The sequence below is a fragment of the Nerophis ophidion genome, linkage group LG17 (assembly GCF_033978795.1).
Source record: "Nerophis ophidion isolate RoL-2023_Sa linkage group LG17, RoL_Noph_v1.0, whole genome shotgun sequence".
In the NCBI taxonomy this organism is placed as follows: domain Eukaryota; kingdom Metazoa; phylum Chordata; class Actinopteri; order Syngnathiformes; family Syngnathidae; genus Nerophis; species Nerophis ophidion.
Window position 1 is genome coordinate 14,428,120 of NC_084627.1, and position 25,507 is coordinate 14,453,626.

Here is a 25,507-nt window from a genome sequence, read left to right on the forward strand (position 1 = left end):
AGGGATCCGGGCAATCTTTTTCTATGTCTGTACAGCACTTTGGCCAACTGTGTCACACCTATGAATCATGTTTTGTTTTTGTCATGTTTGGTCATGTTATGTTTTGTTTTTTGGACACTCAGTTCTGTTTTTGCACTTACTGGTTTGTTTTCGTCTCCATGCCAACTCATTGATTTTCACCTTGCCCTCAAGTCACGCAGTTCTCACACCTGCTAATCAATATCACAGCCATTATTTAAGCCATTCTGTTTATGTCTTTGTCCTGGCAACTTTACCAACCTACCTACCTTACCCACATTTCCATGTATCTACCTTCATGCCTTGCTGTTCGTTTTTGACCACGCCACGTATGTTTTGTATTTATGCCTCAGTGCAAGTTTTTGGTTTGTTATTCATGCCACAGCGCAAGTGTTTTTGTTTCACGTTTTTAGTTTACGGCCTTTGTTCTAGTCATTTGTTTTTGTAGCCAAGTATTTGTTCTCCGCCAATGTGCGCGCCCTTTGTTTGCCTTAGTGATTCCTAAAGCCCAAAAAAAGCCTGCGGGCTATAGAGCGTTTTTCCGTTCGGGCTCCAGTACTCTGGAATGCCCTCCCGGTAACAGTTCGAGATGCTACCTCAGTAGAAGCATTTAAGTCTCACCTTAAGACTCATTTGTATACTCTAGCCTTTAAATAGACCTCCTTTTTAGACCAGTTGATCTGCCACTTCTTTTCTTTTTCTCCTCTGTCCCCCCCTCCCTGGTGGAGGGGGTCCGGTCCGATGACCATGGATGAAGTACTGGCTGTCCAGAGTCGAGACCCAGGATGGACCGCTCGCCTGTGTATCGGTTGGGGACATCTCTATGATGCTGATCCGACTCCGCTTGGGATGGTTTCCTGTGGACGGGACTATCGCTGCTGTCTTGGATCCGCTTTGAACTGAACCCTCGCGGCTGTGTTGGAGCCACGATGGATTGAACATTCACAGTATCATGTTAGACCCGCTCGACATCCATTGCTTTCGGTCCCCTAGAGGGGGGGGGTTGCTGCCCACATTTGAGGTCCTCTCCAAGGTTTCTCATAGTCATCATTGTCACTGGCGTCCCACTGGGTGTGAATTCTCCTTGCCCACTGGGTGTGAGTTTTCCTTGCCCTTATGTGGGTCCTTCCGAGGATGTTGTAGTCGTAGTGGTTTGTACAGTCCTTTGAGACATTTGTGATTTAGGGCTATATGAATAAACATTGATTGATTGATTGATAGTTGTGTTAGAATATCAATAAATATGCACTCACGTTCACGCCTGGCTCGTCCCAAATATTCTCTGCATCAAACAAACAATCCAAGTCCAAGTTTGACAAACTGGGGTTGTTTTTAAATGTTCAAACTGAAAAAACACATTTTTGGGGGCGAATGATCATTAACTTAGAATTTAATGGCAGCAACACTTTCCAAAAAAGGCCAGTCTAGTACCTACACTCTTTTACTATGAAGGCGCGCTGTTGCCACATGGCTTGGCATTGTCTTGCTGAAATAAGCAGGGGCGTCCATGATAACGTTGCTTGGATGGCAACATATGTTGTTTTAAAACCTGTATGTACGTTTTAGCATTAATGGTGTCTTCACAGATGTGTAAGTTACCCATACCATCACAGATGCTGGCGTTTGAACTTTGCGCTTATAACAACCCGGATGGTTCTTTTCCTCTTTGTTCCACAGTTTCTAAAAACAATTTGAAATGTGGACTCGTCAGACCACAGAACACTTTTACACTTTGCATCAGTTCATCTTAGATGAGCAATGGCCCAGCGAAGCCGGTGTGTATTTCTGGGTGTTGTTGATAAATGGCTATGGCTTTGCTTTGACTGGACACTTTGTAATGCCATGACGTTCCTGTAGCTCTACGAGTAACCCAGGTCACGACTCTGGATGCAACAATATGAACATTTTATATCGCGGTTATTGTGACCAAAATTATCGGTTATTCTTATCAACGAGGTATTGCTGAAAAAGTACCTATACAAACACTGAAATCTTTTGACCAACTTATTTTCTTAAATACCTAAAAGAAATTGTTAGAAAACTATGGGAAACGCATGGCCAGATTTAAAGAATCAGTGCTAAAATAAGCCAAACACTTGGACCCCTCGTTATCCGGGTAGCTGCTCATTTCTACACCCATACGTTGTTCCAGAACCATGTCCCAGAACTGCCGAAGCCAGCCATAGGTTCCAGTACCTGTCCAGCCTGTCCCCATGGCTACTTTTAAGGAAAACATCCATCCATCCAGCCATCTTCCTCCGCTTATCCGAGGTCGGGTCGCGGGGGGTAACAGCCTAAGCAGGGAAACCCAGACTTCCCTTTCCCCAGCCACTTTGTCTAGCTCTTACCGGGGGATCCCGAGGCGTTCCCAAGCCAGCCGGGAGACATAGTCTTCCCAACGTGTCCTGGGTCTTCCCCATGGCCTCCGTTGGACGTGCCCTAAACACCTCCCTAGGGAGGCGTTCGGGTGGCATCCTGACCAGATGCCCGAACCACCTCATCTGGCTCCTCTCGATGTGGAGGAGCAGCGGCTTTACTTTGAGCTCCTCCCGGATGACAGAGCTTCTCACCCTATCTCTAAGGATAAACCCAACACTTGGAACCTTTTGGTGTCTTGTTATTTGGGTAGGGGCTCATTTTTACACCCCTATGTTGTTCCGGGACTGTATCCCAGAACTGCCGAAGCCAACCCTAGGTTCCAGTACCCAAGGGACCCCTGTCCAGCCCGTCCCTGTGGCCAATTTCAAGGAAAACAGTGCTAAAATCGACCCAATACTTGGAACCTTTTGGTGTCTCGTTACCCGGTTAGTGGCTCATTCTTACACCCCTACGTTGTTTCAGAACCATGTCCCAGAACTGCCGAAGCCAATCCTATGTTTCAGAAACTAGGGGAAAATGTCAGTGCCGTCCTCATGGCTACTTTCAAGGAAAACAGTGCTAAAATAGGGCCAACAATTGGAACCACTTGGTGTCTCGTTATCCGGGTAGTAGGTAGCTCATTTTTACACCCCTATGTTGTTCCAGGACTGTGTCCCAGAACTGCCCAAGCCAACCCTAAGTTCCAGTACCCGGGGGACACCTGTCCGGCCCGTACCCATGGCCACTTTCAAAGAAAACAGTGCTAAAATCAGCCCAATACTTGGAACCTTTTGGTGGATCGCTATCCAGTTAGTGGCTCATTCTTACACCATTACGTTGTTTCAGAACCATGTCCCAGACCTGCCGAAGCCAACCCTAGGTTCCAGTACCCGGGAGGCACCAGTCCGGCCCGTCCCCATGGCTACTTTTAAGGAAAACAGTGCTGAAACAAGCCCAATACTTGGCCTTGTTTGGTGTCTCGTTATCCGGGTAGCATATTACACTCTTACGTTGTTCCAGAACCATGTCCCAGAATGGCCGAAGCCGGTTCTAGTTCCTAAAAAGTCTAACAGTCAATCATTGACTGCCTATGAGAAACTGTGAAAACATAAGTTTTTTTTTTAGATCAGACCTGGACATAAATATTACCAACATGCGGAAAACAGTGCTAAAAAACAACAACATTTGGAACCTTTTGGTGACTCGTTATCCGGGTAGCGGCTAATTTTTACACCCCTATGTTGTTTCAGGACTGTGTCCAAGAACAGCCGAAGCCAACCCTAGGTTCCAGTACCGGAGGGACCCCTGTCCAGCCCGTCCCCGTGGCCATTTTCAAGGATAAGAGTGCTAAAATCGACCCAATACTTGGAACCATTTAGTGTCTCGTTACCCGGTTAGTGGCTCATTCGTACACCTCTACGTTGTTACAGAACCATGTCCTAGAACTGCCGAAGCCAATCCTATGTTCCAGAACCCAGGGGACAATGTCAGTCCTGTCCCCATGGCTATTTTCAAGGAAAACGGTTCTAAAAAAGGCCCAACAATTGGAACCATTTGATGTCTCGTTATCCGGGTAGTAGCTCATTTTTACACCCCTATGTTGTTCCAGGAATGTGTCCCAGAACTGCCGAAGTCAACCCTAGGTTCCAGTACCCGGGGTACACCTGTCTGGTCCGTCCCCATGGCTACTTTCAAAGGAAACAGTGCTAAAATAGGGCCAACACTTGAAACCTTTTGGTGTCTCATTATTTGGGTAGTGGCTCATTTTTACACCCCTACGTTGTCCAAGAAGTCCCAAAGCCAACCATAGGTTCCAGTATCCGGGGACACTTGTCCGGCCCGTCCCCATGGCTACTTTTAAGGAAAACAGTGCTAAAATAGGCCATACACTTAGACCCTTTTGATGTCTCATTATCCGGGTAGCTGCTCACTCTTACACCCTTACGTTGTTTCAGTACCATGTCCCAGAAATGCCGAAGCCAACCCTAAGTTCCAGTACCCGGGGGAGTCCTGTCCGGCCCGTCCCCGTGGCCACTTTCAAGGAAAACAGTGCTAAAATTGGCCCAATACTTGGAGCCTTTTGGTGGATCGTTATCCAGTTAGTGGCTCATTCTTGCACCACTACGTTGTTTTAGAACCATGTCCCAGACCCGCCAAAGCCAACCCTAGGTTCCAGTACCCAGGAGGCACCAGTCCGGCCCGTCCCCATGGCTACTTTTAAGGAAAACAGTGCTTAAATAAGCCCAATACTTGGCCCCGTTTGGTGTCTCGTTATCCGGGTAGCGGCTCATTCTTACAATCTTACACACTTCCAGAACCATGTCCCAGAACGACCGAAGCCGGTCCTAGGTTCTAAAAAGTGTAAAAGCCAATCTTTTACTGGCTGTGAGAAACTGTGAAAACATAAGTTGTTTTTTTTAGATCAGACCTGGGCAAAATACGAAAAACGGTGCTAAAAAAACCCCCAACATTTGGAACCTTTTGGTGTCTTGTTATCCGGGTAGCAGCTCATTCTTACACCCTACGTTGTTCCAGGACTGTGTCCCAGAACTGCTGAAGCCAACCCCAGGTTCCTGTACCCGAGGGACCCCTGTCCAGCCCGTCCCCATGGCTACTTTTAAGGAAAACAGTGCTAAAATAAGCCCAACACTTGGAACCATTTGGTGTCTTGTTATCCGGATAGGGGCTCATTCTTACACTCCTATGTTGTTCCAGGACTGTGTCCCAGAACTGTCGAAGCCAACTCTAAGTTCCAGTACCCGAGGGACCCCTGTCCGGCCTGTCCCAATCGCTACTTTTAAGGAAAACAGGCCCAACACTTGGAACCTTTGGATGTCTTGTTATCCGGGTAGCGGTTCATTCTTACACCCCTACGTTGTTCCGGGACTGTGTCCCAGAACTGACGAAGCCAACCCGAGGATCCAGATCTTGGGGGACATCTGTCAGCACTGTGACACAGGGGTTAGTGCATGTGCATTTTAATGTAAAATTCAATTCCGTTTTTTTTGAGGTGGTCTGACATGACATTTTTGGAACTCTATCGGACATTGTGACTTTTGGTATTAGTGTTCCGGAAAAAAAAGACGCAAACACACAATTTATACACACATATAACCCAGACACATTTTTTCTCTCAAAATATTTGCCCAGCTCTGCATTGGATTGTCTGGAAGCCCATTCCATTCTTTGATGGCTTTGTAGGAAAAGGCTGATTGGGAGAAGACAGACCTTAAAGGCCTACTGAGATGAGATTTTTTTATTTAAACGGGGATAGCAGGTCCATTCTATGTGTCATACTTGATCATTTTGCAATATTGCCATATTTTTGCTGAAAGGATTTAGTAGAGAACATCGACGATAACGTTCGCAACTTTTGGTCGCTAATAAAAAAGCCTTGCCTGTACCAGAAGTAGCAGACGATGTGCGCGTGACGTCACGGGTTGTAGAGCTCCTCACATCTGAACATTGTTTACAATCATGGCCACCAGCAGCGAGAGCGATTCGGACCGGGAAAGCAACAATTTCCCCATTAATTTGAGCGAGGATGAAAGATTCATGGATGAGGATAGTTAAAGTAAAGGACTAGAAGAAAAAAAAAAAAAGAGGTCAGTGGGAGCGATTCAGATGTTACTAGACACATTTACTAGGATCATTCTGGAAAATCCCTTATCTGCTTATTGTGTTATTAGTGTTTTAGTGAGATTATATACCTGAAAGTCGGAGGGGTGTGACCACTGGTGTGGTGACCGCCAGTGTCTCTGAGGGAAGCCACGGAGGAAGCAAGAGAGTCGCAGCTGCCTCTTTGACAGCTGCAGGAGGAACGACGCAAGCTCCACTCATGTCTACGGTAAGAGCCGACTTATTACCACAATTTTCTCACCGAAACCTGCCGGTTGACATGTGGTAGAGAACCATGTTCGCTTGACCGCTCTGTTCCATATTAAAGTTTCACTGTCATCTTTAGGGAATGTAAACAAAGAAACACCGGCTGTGTTTGAGTTGCTACAGCCGGCCGCAATACACCGCTTTCCACCAACTGCTTTCTTCTTTGTAGTCTCCATTATTATTTGAACAAATTGCAAAAGATTCAGCAACACAGATGTCCAGAATACTGTGCAATTATGCGAGTTATAGCTGGGATCGGGCTGGAACAAAATGTCCGCTACAATCCGAGACGTCACGCGCACGCGTTATCGTACCAACGTTTTCAACAGGATACTTTGCGCGAAATTTAAAATTGCAATTAAGTAAACTAAACCGGCCGTATTGGCAAGTGTTGCAATGTTAATATTTCCTCATTGATATATAAACTATCAGACTGCGTGGTCGGTAGTAGTGGGTTTCAGTAGGCCTTTAATTGTGCTTGTTTTAAGAGGGGAGGAACAGCATCATTCAGGATCTTATATGCCAGGCGGATATCGGAGTCCCTGATTTTTAATCATCTCAAAAAAAGGCCTACACAAAGCCATGTTTTTCTAAACTCTGGGTTGTACTTGTATAGCGCTTTTCTACCTTCAAGGTACTCAAAGCGCTTTGACACTACTTCCACATTTACCCATTCACACACACATTCACACACTGACAACACAATGAATTGATTAACGTGGACCCTGACTTAAACAAGTTGAAAAACTCATTGGGGTGTTACCATTTAGTGGTCAATGGTACGGAATATGTACTGTACTGTGCAATCTACTAATAAAGGTTTCAATCAATCAATCAAACAAGTGCTCCGATTGTGACTGTCAATCAATCAGCGCCTTAAAGCTCTTGTCGTTATGCAAGAAACCTGCGAGTTTCCAAAGGGTTAACTGCTTCACAGTGTCCCAGTAAATGTTGGAATTAAACTTCTCAAGGACCGGCAGCACTCATGCAGCCCCAGACTATGAGGCTGGAGCTGTGTGTTGTGTAAATCTACAAAAGCTGGACACTGGCTACTCTAAAGTATATCCAGGTTGACTTTCGATATAGTACTAGCTGCAATCTGAGGGGTGTACTCACTTCTGTGAGATGTTGGAGTTCAATCAAACCAACAGCTAAAAAAGACAACAAAATCGATCGATGGCACAACATTTTGTCTTGAAAGTGGCTCAATCTCCACCCGAGCCCTGAGACCTCACGCTGAACCTTCGTGTGACCTATCGTTTGATTGGACCGGTGTCATTGAAGCTCACAAATAGCTTTCATCGCTTCTGCTCCAGTGGCTACAGTGTCTGGCCATCTATGGCAGTGCTATTCAACTAGCGGCCAGGGAGCAAAAATCAGGCCCAAGAATGACATCCTACTGGCCCCATTTTTGCGGAACATTCAGAAAAACACAAGCGCGGACCATTGTGAACATATTGGCAGACTCCTAACTTGTGATATAATGTAAACTCACTACACTGGTATGTTTTAACGCTTTCATGGCGAGTTTACTGACAGATATAAGTAAGAACTGTACACTACTTTATATTAGAAATGGCAACAGCGGAGGACGAATGTCCTATAACAAGAAGATAGAAAAAATAGGAAGCTTATCGACTACGTTGAGGCCACGGACTACAAAGGAGGACGCGCGCAAATTTTCAGGACTTACGCAGATCCCAAATACAGATTAGTAGGTACCAGAAGGTAAGAAAAGTTGCTTTTGCCTAATATTGTGAAACAAAACTCTAAATAATGTCTTACCTTATACACACACACCATAATAATACTCGTATGTTGACACACAGTACAATCCATCAAGCAGTGCCGTTTCATAGCTTACCAAAGTCGTACTAAAAATTTTGATAAGATTTTTGAGAGCCATGTGTAATGTTCTATATTTTCAATGGAACATATAACATTTTGGTGTTGTTTACTTGAGTCATATTGCAGTCCACACATATCTCTTATGTGTGATTGCCATCTACTGGTCAAACTTATCATTTCACCATGTACCAAATGAATAGCTTTAAGGTCAATAAGCACAACCAAAATTATTTCGTATATTGGCGCATTGTGTTGAGTTTTGAGAAAATTAAAAGGATTTTAAGTGCGCCTTATAGTCCGAAAAATTCGGTATACTAGTATAGCTCCTCAAGATTCAAATGTAGGTCCTCTCTTTTTCATAATTTCGGCTATTCAACAGGTGGCTCATAAGTTCAGTTCTAAAAACTTGTGAGAGGCAACCATTTTTGCAGCAGATTCTTAAAAACACTGGAGTCCTGGCATAAATATGTTTTTTGACAAGCTTTTTTTCAGAAGGTCCTAAAAAACAGCAGAGGCTACTGTACCTCTGACAAAATAAATCTACTGGTTCTTCGGAATATACAAAATAAAATTCATAGCCCACTGGTCTTTAGCTTTGTTGAATATCCCTGATCTAGGGAGTCTATGATTCTTACAGTATGTACACACTGCAAAAACTGAAATCTAAGTAAGATTAAATATCTCAAATAAGGGTGATATTTGCTTATTTTCTGTCTGAGAAGATAATTCTTCTCACTAAGCAGATTTTATGTTAGAGTGTTTTACTTGTTCTAAGGGTTTTGGTCCTAAATGATCTCAGTAAGATATTACAGCTTGTTGCTGAGATTTGATGACCTATATTGAGTAAAACATGCTTGAAACTAGAATATCAACTGATGCAAAGCTGTGTCATAAACACTCAAGTATAAAAATACTTTTTTAAAAGTAATAATTTCTTACTACAAGCATGAAAAAAATATTAATTTTGACGCAATTGTGTCTCATAATTAAAACATGACAGCCAAATGGACTTTGCTGTTTTATTTTCAATGAAACAGTAGAAGATACATACTCATATAGTTGTACAGTTGGCGCAGTACAGTAAACTGAGGAGTTAATATTCAAACATATAACATGTGACACTTCTAACAATTTTGAACAGAAATAGTTCAGGCACATTCAGATAAATTCTTCAAAATTATAATTAAAAAAAAATTGGGGCCGGGGGCTGGGCTGTATTGTATGTATGTGCACTTAATTGACTGAAAGATCACTTGGTGTGATGATGTCATGTTATTGATGGAAAAATGCATTTTTAGACCATATGATTTGCCTGAGTGGCTAGTAGACCCGGAAAGTAACAAATGGTTGCCTTGTTGCCTTTTCATTATGAAAAATAAACTAGTTTTTAGTGTAAATTTGCTGGTTTCAAGTAATATAATGCATAGCGCATATCAATATGTCAAGGTAATGGCACTAGCATTTACTTATTTTAAGAATATTTTTCAACATATTGAGCAAAGAGGTCTAATTTTTTTTCAAATTATTATATTTTTTTCCTTGTTTTTGAACACTGACTTTTTGCAGTGTAGTTTAGTTGCACTGCAAAAAGTCAGTGGTCGAAAACAAGACAAAAAATACAAAAATGAGGGGTATTTTATTTGAACTAAGCAAAATTATCTGCCAATAGAACAAGAAAATTTGGCTTGCCAAGGCTTTCCAAAACAAGTAAAATTAGCTAATCTCAATGAACCCAAAAATACCTTAAAATAAGTATAGTCTCCCTAATAAAAAGTGCTCTTTTCTGGGTAGAAAAACAAATAAGATTTTTTTGCTCAATATGTTGAAAAATATTCTTAATTTCATTCTAGTGCCATTTTTTTTCTTACTTGAAGTAAGAAATTATTACTTTAAAAAAGTAATTTTATACTGTCGATGACACAGCTTTGCAACAGCTGATATTCTAGTTTCAAGCATGTTTTACTCAATGCAGGTCATAAAATATTAGCAACAAGCTGTAATATCTTACTGAGATCATTTAGGACCAAAACCCTTAAAACAGGTAAAACAAAAAATCTGCTTAGTGAGAAGAATTATCTTATCAGACAGAAAATAATCAAATATCACCCTTATTTGAGCTATTTAATTTTATTTAGATTTCAGTTTTTGTGTTGTAGACAACACATTGAGACAAACAGTCAAAATGCTAACGCAGCATTTGTTTGGTCCTTTATTCATAATTTTACCAATTGTTAGGAATGTGAATAACAGCTTGTAGTCTAATTTTTGACACATTTCACGGCAGTTGTCAGTGTTTTCGAGGCATTACTTGTGGTTCAGTGGACTTCACTGCTTGGTCTTGGAGAGGCCCTGCAGACGCTGATGCTCCTTTAGCCTGCGGAGTAAACGGAGCTGGGGTCAATACATTTTGGATGATCTCATCCATAGTTGTGGGTCATCTTGGTGGGGCGTTCACCTGACGGCGTTAATCCTGATGAATCCCGAGGCGTCGCAGGGGTCGTAGTCTCCTTGCACATCCATGCTGGAGCGACAGAACACAACACAAGACGCAAGGAGACAAACCAAAGTGAAATGTTTAGATGAAGAGCAGTAAACAGACGAGACGTGAAGCCTCATTAACTGCTGGGATAACTGGATCATTGATAAAGTGCTCTTTGGAAATAATGTGACTATTGATTGTTGACGCTCCGCTTTGGCGTTGCTTGCACTGAATACATCGATATTAGAGACTGTGTACACACGCAGATAAAAGATGCACATAAAACTCTTCATAAAATAATCCCATGATATCAAGTCGGGAGTTATGATGCCCTCATTCTCCTGTACATTTGCGATCTTCTGTCTCAAAATACATTAAATCAATTCAGATTGTGCCGCTAACAAACTATCGGAATTGTATCGTCATCTCCCCCGAGTGCACGCAGCTCAAAAGAGCGTGTCCGCGCGCCCGTGTAATTACGGCAGTTTTCTACCTGCCGTGCTTAATACACTGCCTGGCGAAGTCCTCTCCTCGGCGCGACACCCGGTGTTCGCCTCTCACTCTCATTCTTCGGGAGCACTTAGCCAAAGAGGAAATTGCCAACAAATGATAGGATAAACACTATAAAAAGAAAGTCTGACAACTAAATCATCAACTCTCAATACAAGGCTCCCTGCCTGGCACCTGAACGCCATTATGAGTGAGTGGCTTTGGAAAATATGGCAGCGTGTGTGTGTGTGTGTATCGCTCTTAGAAACCCTGCAGTTTAATTGAGAGGCGAGCCAGCCGACAGCGAGGAGGGTGACATTTCCCTCTCAGATGGGTGCGGTGATGGGCTGTGTTACCACTGTGTTAATGATGCCGTTTACTGTTGCCTACTGAGAAACAGCGAGATGTCGGTGGGGGTTTATGTTTGTGTGTGTGTTTGAGTGTGTGTGTGTATGTGTGTGTGTGTGCAGTAAGTCATTGTGCAACAGCAAATGTATGCTGCTTCCAGGTATATCATTCCCAAGCATAGGCTTTATATTGTGGGTACATTCATACAGTACCAGTAATCCTTTTGACAAGAAATGAATAAAAGCTTATACGTGTGTATGTGGGCATTTATTTTTGCTTAGACTTACAAATAAGGGCAAAACATATCCCCGTTATGGAAAACATAAATAGTTGTCAGGAGGAGATCAATATACAAGATGCAGGGCTCGAATTTAATCACGGCAACGGCCCTGTCATTTGCCGTAATGCCCTAAAAAATTGCGTACTCGCGCCGGACAAGCTACACGGACTTTGCTCTGGGTATTTCCTCCTCGGAGTAAACGGAACAAACCGCTTGGTTTAACGTCATTTTCCCTCGCTTCCCGGCGTGCGTTTAAGAAAACAGTTTTGTGTTTAGATCAGGGGTCTCAGACACGTGGCCCGCGGGCCAATTGCGGCCCGCGAGACGTTATTTTGCGGCCCCCACCTTAATATGAAAGTTTAATTTTAGTGCGGCCCGCAGGTTTTATATGAATGGTGCTTGACAGCGTTGTGTGCTGAACTGAAGGAATCTACCAATCACGGTGTGGTATATGGCTCTCGAGGGCCGAACATTGACGTCACTTGTGTGATTCAAGCAGAGAAACCGCTTTTACACTAGACCAAAATGGCTTTTTCAACGTTCTGGGTTGCCTACCCCTGCATTAGTGGAAAAGCGGCAAATGAGTGAAAGCGACAGAAACGTTGCCATGGAGTCGAGGGTTTTCTTACATGCCTGGTTGCGGTCACACCGCCACACCTGTCCGTCAGTAATAGCAGTCCCCCGATAACCTGGACTAATTCAAACCGTTGTTTAATTTACGTTGCCTGACACATTGTTGCTGACTGGAGAAATCAAATTATTATTATTACGTATGACTGATTTATTTACTTAATTCTCATTTGTTCATTTATATTTTGATTTCATTTTGTGTTGAAAATAAAAATAAAGATAATACAAAAATATTTTTTGAAAGAAATATTTTCTTGCGGCCCAGCCTCACCCAGACTCTGCATTTAGTGGGCCCCAGGGTAAATTGAGTTTGAGACCCCTGGTTTAGATGGAGACAGGTGTGGACAATATTGGAGACGGACGCACTTGTCCCCACACTAAAAGTATACAGCGAAGGAGAAAAAATATTTGATGTTGCTTTATTTTCTCAATACAGCATCCATCAGCTGCTGTGACTGAAAATTAAAGTTGTGAGAAAATGCAGCAGGCAACGTGTCGTGAACGTTGTCACAACTTGTTCATAAAGTATTTATTTTCTTGACAGGGATGCTCACTCTTTTATTCAACTGCCAACTGTATCAGTGTTCAAATAACATCAATATTAGCTAAAATATTTTGTCATCTCATCAAACTGAACGAAGGCTGTGAAGATTTTGTATTCGATGTGAGAGGTATCACGCCTCTTTATTTTATTGGCCAAACTGTTGTACTGAACCAAGAGAAGAACAAAACTTGTTTATTGGCCTTCAACTTCATTAGCCAAACTGCTTTGTACTTTATTTTAAAATCAAAAAGTAAACACAAGGTTGTTGTTTTTTTACATTACTTGGATTTTTTTCATGTCACAAAGATATTATTTCAAAAAACATTCATGTGACACAGCATTTTGTTAATGTGTTATTGTGTGTTTTTAATTCCATCCATCCATATTCTACCGCTTGTCCCTTTTGGAGTCGCGGGGGGTGCTGGAGCCTATCTCAGCTGCATTCGGGCGGAAGGCTTTGTACACCTTGGACAAGTCGCCATCTCATCGTAGAAAAAAGGGACAAGCGGTAAAATTGGATGGGCAATGTAAGTACCAATCGGGCAAATGTTACATATACAGATACAAACTCATTGCAGGAAATAACGTTGCAAATCTATTTCTGCCAAAGTGGGGAACCACAAAGCGTTGTACCAGGTCCACGTTAATATAGTGAAGTGAATTATATTTATATAGCTCTTTTCTCTAGTGAATCAAAGCACTTTTACATAGTAAAACCCAATTATCTAAGGCAGTGGTTCGCAACCTTTTTTCAGTGATGTACCCCCTGTGAACATTTTTTTAATTCAAGTACCCCCTAATCAGAGCAAAGCATTTTTGGTTGAAAAAAAGACATAAACAAGTAAAATACAGCACTATGTCATCACTTTCTAATTTATTAAATTGTATAACAGTGCAAAATATTGCTCATTTGTAGTGGTCTTTCTTGAACTATTTGGGAAAAAAAGAAATGAAAATAACAAAAAACTTGTTGAAAAATAAATAAGTGATTCAATTACAAATAAAGATTTCTACACATAGAAGTAATCATCAACTTAAAGTGCCCTCTTTGGGGATTGTAATAGAGATCCATCTGGATTCATGAACTTAATTCGAAAACATTTTTCACAAAAAAAAAGGAAATCTTTGACATCAATATTTATGTAACATGTCCAAAAAAAATGTAGATGTCAACACTGAATATTGCATTGTTGCATTTCTTTTCACAGTTTATGAACTTAGATTCATATTTTGTTGAAGTATTATTCAATAAATATATTTATAAAGGATTTTTGAATTTTTAGAATATTTTTGAAAAATCTCACGTACCCCTTTGCATACCTTCAAGTACCCCCATTTGAGAACCACTGATCTAAGGTACATTTAAACCAGTGTGGGTGGCACTGGGAGCAGGTGGGTAAAGTGTCTTGACCAAGGACACAACGGCAGTGACTAGGATGGCGGAAGCGGGGATCGAACCGGGAACCCTCAAGTTGCTGGCACGGCCACTCGACCAACCGAGCTATCCCGCCCCAGCGATAAGACCTTGTTTATTGTTGTTAATCAGTGACCGTGTTAAATTAATTTCCCCCAAAAAGTACTTATTGGTGATAAATTGAATATTAAATATTTTAATAGCTTGTTATTTTACATATAGGAGACCTTTAGACGGACGGCGTGGCGAAGTTGGGAGAATGGCCGTGTCAGCAATCTGAGGGTTACTGGTTCAATCCCCACCTTCTACCATCCTAGTCACGTCCGTTGTGTCCTTGGGCAAGACACTTCACCTTTGCTCCTGATGGGTCCTTGTCAGCGCCTTGCATGGCAGCTCTCGCCATCAGTGTGTGAATGTGTGTGTGAATGGGTGATTGTGGAAATACTGCGCTTTGGTCTCCTTATAAAGGGGTAGAAAAGCGCTATACAAGTACAACCATTTACCATTTAGACATGAAATAACAGCTGCATAGTCACCTTTATCCGTTTAGAAGTAATGCTGCCTGAGGCTAAGGCACATGTGAGCCCGGGGAACATTAATCCTGGCTTGGTAATATCAAATCAGCAGAAAGGATTTTATCAATTTTTATTTTGTAAGTTAAAGTATTTTATATATTGTGCTCCTGAGTTAATGTTGCTGTTCAATTGAAATTCATTATTATTTATTCAACCAGTCTGTGTGCTTGATTTAGTTTTTCAGTATAAAATGGTTTAAGTTGGTCAAATTATTTTTACAGTTAAAACCTTTTATTTATTTATTTATTTATTTATTTTTTAAATATCAGGCACATTGATGCACTTTAAATCCTTTGTTAAAGACAAAAAAATCCCCGGATACATTTAGTTTTAGTTGTAAGTTAATCTATATTTTATTATTTTTCCTTTTATTTAATGTTAATAAGGAAACCTGTCATGCAGAGGTTTATTTAAAACAATTTTATAGACGGATGATAATATATACAGGTGCTGGTCATATTAGTAGAATATCATGAAAAAGTTGATTTATTTCATTAATTCCATTTAGAAAGTCAAACTTGTATAATGTATACATTCATTCCAAACAAACTGATACATTTCAAGTGTTTTTCGCCAAAAAGGAGATGATTATAGCTGACAACCAATGAAAACCCTAAATTCAACATCTCAGAAAATTAGAATATGGTGAAAAGGTCAGATATTGAAGACACCTGGTGCCACACTCTAATTAGCTAACTAACTCAAAACACCTGGAAAAGCCTTTAAATGGTCTCTCGTTTTGATTCTGTATAACACACAAACATGGGGAAGACTGCTGACTTGACAACTGTCCAAAAGATGACCATTGATACTATAAAGAAAGAGGGCAAGACACAAAATGTCATTGTCAAAGAGGTTGGATGTTCCCAGAGCTCTGTGTCCAAGCTCATTAATAGAGAGGCAAAGGGAAGATAAAGATGTGGTAGAAAAAAGTGTACAAGCAAGAGGGATAACCGCGCCCTGGAGAGGATTGTCAAACAAAACCGATTCAAAAATGTGGGGAAGATCCACAAAGAGTGGACTGCAGCTAGAGTCAGGGATTCAAGAACCACCACGCACCGATGTATGCAAGATAAGGGCTTCAGCTGTCGCATTCCTTGTGTAGAGCGACACTTGAATAAGAGACAACGTCAAAAGCGTCTCGCCTGGGCTCAAGACAAAAGAGACTGGACTGCTGCTGAGTGGTCCAAAGTTATGTTTTCAGATGAAAGTACATTTTGTATCTCCTTTGGAAATCAAGGTCCCAGAGTCTGGAGGAAGACGAGAGAGGCACAGAATCCACGTTGCCTGAAGTCCAGTGTCAAATTTCCACAATGGGTAATGGTCTGGGGTGCCATGTCATCTGCTGGTGTTGGTCCGCTGTGTTTCCTGAGGTCTAGGGTCAATGCAGCAGTCTACCAGGAAGTTTTACTACACTTTATACCCCATAGAAAACCTATGGGGTATTGTGAAGCGGAAGATGCGAGATGCCAGACCCAACAATGCTGAAGAGCTGAAGGCCACTATTAAAGCAACCTGGGATCTCATAACACCTGAGGAGTGCAACAGACTGGTGGACTCCATGCCACGCCGTATTGCTGCAGCAATTCAAGCAAAAGGAGCTGCAACTAAGTATTGATTGCCGTACATGCTGAAACTTTCCATGTTCATACTTTTCAGTTGGCCCACATTTCTAAAAAATATTTTTTGGTACTAGTCGTAACTAATATTCTAATTTTCTGAGATACTGAATTTGGGATTTTCAGTAATTGTCAGTACTAATCCTCAAAATTTAAAGAAATAAACATTTCAAACATATCACTGTGTGTAATGAATTGATATAATATGTAAGTTTCACGTTCTGAATATAATTATTGAAATAAATCAACTTTTTCATGATATTCTAATAATATGACCAGCACCTGTATAGTTGCAGCAAGAGTGGGGAGTGGAGGGAGGTGGTGTTTGGAAAGGTTTTCTTCTTCCATGATATTTAACAGCACCATCTGATTGGTTTAGTCTCTATGAAACAGTAAACACTCCAGTAGTATTGATATCTTTAGTTAATTTTAGCCATTTTTATTCTTTAAAATATTTTGAAGCTTGAAATACCTGAATTGTAGATAAAAAATATGTAGAATAAGCACAAATATATATATATTTTTAAACCACCCACACCCATAAAATCTGCAATATATATTGCAATACAAGTGTGAAATGTGGGAGTGCCAACTTGCACACTGCAAAAACTGAAATCTAAGTAAGATTAAATATCTCAAATAACGGTGATATTTGCTTATTTTCTGTCTGATAAGATTATTCTTAGCACTAAGCAGATTTTATGTTAGAGTGTTTTACTTGTTTTGAGGGTTTTGGTCCTAAATGATCTCAGTAAGATATTATAGCTTGTTGCTGAGATTTTATGACCTATATCGAGTAAAACATGCTTGAGACTAGAATATCAACTGATGCAAAGCTGTGTCATCAACACTCACAAGTATAAAATAGCTTTTTCAAAGTAATAATTTCTTACATCAAGCATGAAAAAAAAAAATCATGATGTCGAGCGCATATCATTATGTCAAGATAATGGCACTAGCATTTACTTAATTTAAGAATATTTTTCAACATATTGAGAAAAAAAAGTTTTTTTTCTACCAAGAAAAGTGCACTTGTTATTAGTGAGAATATAACCTTTTTCAAGGTATTTTTGGGTTCATTGAGGTTAACTAATTTCACTTGTTTTGGAAAGTCATGACAAGCCAAATTTATTTGTTCAATTGGCAGATAATTTTGCTTAGTTCAAATAAAATACCCCTCATTTTTGTGTTTTTTTTTCTTGTTTTTGAACACTGACTTTTTGCAGGGCAGTTCTGCAGCCTCCATTAATACAGTGTTATTATATTACTGCTTATCAAAGCCATTATGAATCAGCATTTGTCAAGTTGTGAAGAACCTCTGTGCCCATCTGTCAGTTGGCCTCAGGACTACTTTGAGACAGGGAAACCCAACACCTTATTCGCAGGCTCAACACGGTCGCAACGTTAAGCCTAAAAATGAAGTTTTAAGCATTGTAGTGGAAAGATATGATTTCTGTAATAAATCACTTTATACTGTGCTGCAATTATGTCAAAAATGTTTCGGTTAAACTTAAGTGTTTTTAGTGAGGTTGCGCCATTTCACACACCTCAGTACTAAGTACCATAAAACATTTGAGCGTATTTTTAGTTCGACTTGTGTTTTGTTGTTTTTAGGTTGCGTAGCGGTTATTTTTACACTCAAAAGTGACAAGAAAGAATGTTTGAACAAATTATATCCAAAAGGAATTACTGTCACATTAATGAGGAACTGCACATTTTTTTGAATGTTGCCTATCATTCACAATCTTTATGTAAGACAAGAAGACATAACTAGTAAATAAATGCGAGCAAAAATCCACTTACATTGAAGCCTATATGAAGTTGGTCTAATCGAACTATAAAGCGCTGTAAAAAACCTCTAAACACCTCCATCATTGTTTTATATATGTGTTGTAAGTATGTATGTTATGTAATAAGGCACATTCATAGTAAGATTTAATATTTACGTATTTTGCTCATTTTAAGCATAAGGAAGCAAATCCATTTTATACACGCATAAAAACGTTCAATTTTTCCTTCAACAGCATCACTGACTACTACTCAATGCAGACTTCATGAGAGCCAACAAACATAATTATTAATCACTTACTGTACAACGTCTGCTGTAACTGAGATGCCAACTGTTAGGATGTTGATATATTCCTGTTTAGATGAAGAATGACTCATAGTTCTTGTGAAGGGTTAAAAAAGGGGTGAGTAAAGGCTGTAAAAGTGGACCAACTTCTTAGTTTATGTCCACATCATTCTATCAAGGTGAGAGGCATTATTTAAGAGCTACAATTACCTTTCACAAACTCAGAGGCGAGAAAGCAGCTCACCAGCCGATGATGCAAACATAGCAACACTGATCAATGCGCGGCCAAATAGAGGTCCTTTAACGTTAGCACTTATGATAAAAATACCGCTAACACTTTGTTTATCACAAAATGTAAATGGAGTATTTTTGAGGCTTTTCGTATGGTTTTTTGAGTTTTAGGGTCAGAATAATTGCAATAGAAACAATGACGTCATGGCTCTCATTAGCTCCACTGTAGGCATTCTAACTCCTAAATAAATGTAAATAAAAGTCTGCTTATAATAAAGCCAATGGGAGATCTTCTATCCCGCCCATATAACCCAATAAATAACCATCCAAAACACGCCAACAACACTCCAATTATATATCGTGATTTGAATATTAACCCAGTATTAGTGATATTGTTATTATAAGTGCAGAAAAACTATTTATAGCGGTGCCGTGATCACGAGCTTGTGTGCCTATGTTGACATGATCGACTGATGAGCTGCTTCCTTGTTCATCAAACTTTATTCAGATCATAAATCATGCCTCTCACCTGGATAGTAAAAAGATGAGGACGTATTCCGACATGTTGGTACACTTTGACAGCTAATTTATACCTGGAAATGGTGAGACAAAAGATGCTTGGTTCCCCCCCTTTTCTTTGCGAGGATCATGAGTCATTCTTCATCTAAATTGGAATATAACAACATTCTATCAGTCGGTATTGCAGTGAGAGCAGACATTGTACAGTAAGTGATGCTTTATTGTGTTTTTTAGCTCTCATAAGGTCTGCAGTGAGTAGTAATTAGTGATGTTGGAAAAAAACAACAACGCAATGTTGCGTTTTTTTGAATTAATGCGCCGCGTATGCTTAAAATGATCAAAACACGTAAATATTAAATGTTATTAAATGTGCCCGTTACTAAATTGCATATATACTTACATCATGTACAGTATATATGCAATATATGGACGTTTTTTAAGGGCTTTACATGTGGAATAGAGCTGTTCCCATAAGCTCCATTGTAAGTTAACTTTTAAACGCATTTATTTACTATTTAGAATGCTTTTTTTTAAAAAATACATCCGTCATCATGTCCTTCATAATGATTGTGAACAATAGGCAAAATTCCTCCCCAAAAATGCAGTTACCCTTTAAATAATTTGCTTATATTGAGTGTCTTGTTTTGATGTCTTAATTTCACACTTATATGGCTGCTAAGAAAGCTTTTTAAAACATTGTCAGCACAGTAAATATAGGTTTTGATGGCAACAATTTGATTTATTTTTCTGTTAGTTCCTATGGGAAAAGCTGAGGAATCCAAGCAAAACTGAGGTCAAATCGGCGTCCCTGAAAGGATTTTGTTAGATCTTTGAGGTTCCATCCAATGCCTTTTACTTTTTTCTCTCACAGAACAAAATACTCCCTCTGCAGCATAAGAAACAAAATGTCAGTCCACTTGAGGCGGGTTTCTTAGCGTGGCTCTCTCTGACCTGCTTAACAAGCGTGACACTTTGCTACTTTCCTCTTTTAAAATCAGCTCTCGCTCCTTTGGCTCAATACACTATTAGCGCCCTGACTCTAGGGTACAAGTGGAGTGTGTGTGACTCAAGTGGGGATGGAGAGGCATATGGTGTGTGTTTTTTTTTTTTTTTTACTTTTTACTTTGGTCAGTGCTCAGCCTGCCCACGGGGCATCAGGGGTCACCCTACTGAACAAACCCACTGTTAGCGCGGCGAGGAGGCCACGGAGTGCGGCGGAGGGGAGGGGTAGGGGTCGAGGGCCGCCCTCCAGGAACGAAGCTTGAGACTTCTCTGATGTCTTTGTGCGAGCAGGGACTGTATAGTAAGTTGATGGAGGTTGTAAAGAGAACCCAGGCGAGCTGACCTGACAACGGGTGGGCTAGTGAAAGTTGGGGAAGGCGGCACTGTGCCCAGAACTGGCCAAAGACCCCCACACATCTGTCAACTTGTGAACAAGCAGTGTGACATTTCATCTTCTCCTATGCTCACCTGACCAGCTCCTCGTTGTACAGCGACTTAGGTGACTCTCGTCCCAGAATGTAGACCTGACCCTTGAAGACAGACAGCTGCACTTTGCCCTCAATATTCTCCTGAGACTTGGCTATGCAGTGTCGCACGAAATCAAACTCCGGACTGTACCAGAAACCTGATGTGAGAGAAGAGACAAAGACAATTACCTTATATTGTTTTTGTGTTTTTTTACTTAACTGCAGAGAATACCAGGCACCAATAAGGAGTGAGGCCTTTATTTGCATAAATGCCTTTTGAAATAATTTCACAAATACTGTAAAATATACTGAGGTGGCGACTTGTCCAGGGTGTACACCGCCTTCCGCCCGATTGTAGCTGAGATAGGCGCCAGCGCCACCCGCGACCCCGAGAGGGAATATGCGGTAGAAAATGGATGGATGGATGTAAAATAGACCTGTTGTATTTTTTTCTACACGTACATATAGCAACCTAACCCAATTCAATAGGCAATATAATATGTATCAGATATAATCCATCACACATCAGTATGTTTACAAACCCCTTTATGGTGAACTTTTCGATTTGTCAACTTTTAAATCGAGCCAAATATGAGTCTGTGTGAACCATGTCTTGGTGTGTGAACTTCATTCACTCGTTCATTTTGTGTGTCGCTGGAAGCTTTAGTGCGCAGCTATTTTGGAAATGGGGAGCCCTCTACATCATTACGCATTCTATTACTTGATCATCATTTGTTTTGTCAAAGATGTTTGATAATGCCATCTGTGATATTTCTACCTGAATACATTTGTTTGATATTCTGTATGTGTTGTACAAGTTAATGGTATTCATATATCTGCATGACAATTGTTTAACCGTTGCTATTTATTAATTAAATGTAATACTCAGCCTGCTAAAAATTCAGTAATTGCTGACTACCGATCAGAACGGGTTATAAAAGAATATGGACTTAATTTCAATCTCTCATGAAACATCTATTTAGGAAGGAAAACAACATTTTGTATTACAAAACATCTTTGGCAAAGCGTGATCATAATATAAGACTAGGACTGGGCGATATATCGCGGGTTTGTCTCTGTGCAATATAGAAAATGACTATATTGTGATATTCGAGTATACATTTTCACGCAGTTGCTTTTAGCTGCAGGCAATACACTGCATGTGTTTCCCACTCTTTCTTGTCTCTCCTTCTCACAGAGACTTAAACCAAGCGCACCTTCTTGCATACCTCACATACATGACTCTGGAACGCATCATAAATATCCCCTCAATTCCCCCCAAAATTGATTAACTCACTGGAATAAAAAGACAATATAACATACATCCTGGATGCATATGCAAAAGTGCAATATATTTATCTGCGCAGTAATTTATTTATTTATATCTGCACCTTTTGCTTTTTTTATCCTGCACTACCTTGAGCTAACGCAACAAAATGTTGTTCTTATTTGTACTGGAAAGTTCAAATTTAATTGACAATAAAAAGGAAGTCTAAGACTAAGTCTTGTCAATACTTGGACTGTGGTGCTGTTTGTTTTCCCATGGTGCAAAGCGATTGGACAGGACACGACGTGAAGGTAATGACGTATTTTAATTTTACTTATAAAAGGAACAAACAAAAGGTGCTCTCAGCAGAGTTTCGAAACTTGACTATTAAAACAAAAACTTGCACTAAGGCAAAACTATGGACACAAAACAAAAACTTGCACTGTGGCATGAATAACGAAAAACTTACTTGGAACGAGAAAGGAACATGGATGGGTCTTTGGCATGGATAGTGAGTAGAAGGTGATAGAGGGTGATGTCGCCAGGCTGACTGCCTGACAACTACAGGCTTAAAAAGTGACGTGGTGATTGGCAACAGGTGCATGAGTTCAAGTGAGTCAGGTGCGTGACATGGGGACAGGTGAAAACTAATGGGCTGGCATGGAAACAAAACAATGGAGTGAAAAAACAGGAACTAATAGAGTCTTGATATAATCTAACAAAACATGATCAAAAAGACATGACAATTCTACCGTCACGTGTGCAACGTCACACACTCCCGTGGAGCAGACAGGTAGCGACATAATAATGTTAGCTGTGATGCTAACCTAGCGGTGCGAGTGGTGATACGAGAGAAAGAAGGTGCGAATCTGGTAACAAATGGAGGAAGAATAAATTACCCCCAAAAAAAAAAAAACGCATGGGTCCATCGTCCGGTGGTAGGACAGCTTCAAGCGGGAATATGTTCAACATTTATGCGGCAAAAGCATTGCTACAATAAGTAACACTGCTGCTAATGTAGCATCATTTGAAAAGTCACCCACTGGAGAATTAGGAGTACTTGAAACTCTTCATCAACATCTTCGGCCGGTGACACACCAACAAAATGTCGAAGCAACTATTTCCAGATCAACACCATATGAAAAAAAAAAGTCAACAACTGAGGGAGATATTGTCCGCAGGAACCTATTATGCAGCTCCTTTTTATTTGACGGTTATTGAAATATCTTGTGTGACATCATGCACAAAAGTGCACTAATAGCTTGTTTTAAAATGTCTCTGACAATCTTGCACATTCTTTTTTGGAAATTACATGAATATCTGTGCCACTACCTAATAACTGTTTAATAAATACAGTTTTGGTTGATTGACTTAGTTGTGATTTCCCTCTCTGCATGAAAGTTTAAAATGAGCATATATTAATGCAGTATGAACAAGAATGTTTTAATGTAGACACATAGAATCATCATACTCCTGTGATTATATGCATCAAGTGTTCATTCAAGGCTAAGGCAAAATATCAAGAAATATATTGTTCTTCGTGCCATGGCCTAAAAATATCAAGATATTAATAAAAAGCCATATCGCCCAGCCCTATGTAAAACGATTCTTGATTGTATTGGAGGATAGACTAGATGTGACGCATAGCGCTATTATTGTGAAGCCAAAAGTGTGTGATCGGGTATGTATGCATGTTTGTACAGTGAATGTGTGTGTGCATGTCTGTACTGTGTGTGTGTGTATGTATGTATGTATGTATGTATGTGCGCATGTACTTACGTGTATGCACATGTATGCGCAGGGCCCAGGGAACAAGGGATCACTGACCCGATGCATGTAGGCCGGCCAGCGACAGGATCCCCAGGACCGGAGCTTTTATTCCATTTTACTAAAGCAGTTTAAGTAACGATCTACATAATGCACTCCACTATAATGTAAACAATGACGTGAAGCTCCTCCTTTTTACAAGCGGCAAAGGCACCAGTAGGCGTTCGCTCAAATGATGTCGTCTCAAGGCAATTGAAGATTAAATAGTCTTGTCCTTGCGAGAGAACGACTTGCCTTTGCTTTGGATCTGAGATTTGAGTATTGTCCCCCTTTCTTTCTTTGAACTTGTGGCTCAACAGTAGCGTGTTAAAATCATCTTTTCATCCATGTATCCATTTTGGTATAAACTCAACTCGTCGTGGTTGGAGGAAGAAAAATACTGAGTTGCATCTCAAGAACACCACACCTACTGTGAAGCATGGGGGTGGAAACATCATGCTTTGGGGCTGTTTTTCCGCTTAGGGGACAGGACGATTGATCCGTGTTAAGGAAAGAATGAATGGGGCCATGTATCGTGAGATTTTGAGCCAAAACCTCCTTCCATCAGTGAGAGCTTTGAATGGTTGACCAAATACTTATTTTCCACCATAACTTACAAATAAAATCTTTAAAATTCCTACAATGTGGATTCCTGGATTTTTTTCACATTCTGTCTCTCACAGTTGAAGTGTACCTATGATGAAAATTACAGACCTTTGTCATCATTTAAAGTGGGAGAACTTGCACTGTCGGTGGCTGACTAAATACTTTTTTTGAAACCCCACTGTATCTATTTTTTTAGGAACATTAACACAAAACCTCACAATAATGTCTGATTGAAATCTAACAACTTTATGATAGACCGCCTAAAAAACAATGGAATTTTACATTTTTTTACTGAATGAGACATTCAGAAAGTACATGACAATATTGTGCGATTTAAAATATCAACTATGAACGATAAAACACTGAATACTGATTGTCAGTATGTAGAATTAAATTATGGAACGGATTAAGTAAAGAAGTTAAACATTGTACTGATATGATCCAGTTTAAGAGGTTGTTCAAATTAATAGTGCTTACATAGTGCAAAAAAGAAGAATTATGAGAAATACTTTCAACTTTATTGAAAATAGATATTCTGCATCTCAGTATGTTAATAATGACTGAATTAATTGATTACATATTACTAAACTGTTGTGTATGCTAATTCACAGATGTTATTTTATGATTTAATGGTCAGTAAATGATTCTATACATTTGTAAACACTCTGAAGTGGGATAGGGGTAGGATTAAAAAAGCTTTGATTCTTCCTACTCCTTTCCGGACATGATGTAAAGTGAAATCTATTACACTGTGAGTGTGTTCATGTTCGAAATAAACTAAAGAAAGAAAGAAGAAAGAAAGAAACCCCCCTCTTGCTGGACATATTTTACAATCTAGCGAAACGCCCAAAAATGCAACAAACAGCGAAAAAATTAACGTAAAGGGTAAAAAAAAACGCCTACAATCTGATATATTACTAAGCTTTAGAACTTTGTTGCAAAAATCTCCTTCCGCGTCTGTCCCTGACACCCGTATTTCAGGCTGGCCGCTCTGGAAACACTCCGTGGAAACGCTCCCCACCCACACTGCTTGGTGCCTCGTCTGAGC

The 25,507-nt window shown here is 40.2% G+C and overlaps 1 protein-coding gene across 1 annotated transcript in view; it reads right to left on the bottom strand.

Moving 5' to 3' along the window:
* Positions 1–10,300: 10,300 nt before the first annotated feature.
* The window catches only part of ass1 (argininosuccinate synthase 1), a 70,296-nt gene continuing 55,089 nt past the window's right edge, over positions 10,301–25,507 (bottom strand). The window contains exons 13-15 of the mRNA XM_061876356.1: positions 20,782–20,938; positions 10,565–10,630; positions 10,301–10,483 (exon numbers count right to left, since the gene is read on the bottom strand). Coding sequence (XP_061732340.1) covers positions 10,435–10,483; positions 10,565–10,630; positions 20,782–20,938 — 272 coding nt within the window. The 3' untranslated portion in view covers positions 10,301–10,434. The remainder of the gene's footprint in view (positions 10,484–10,564; positions 10,631–20,781; positions 20,939–25,507) is intronic.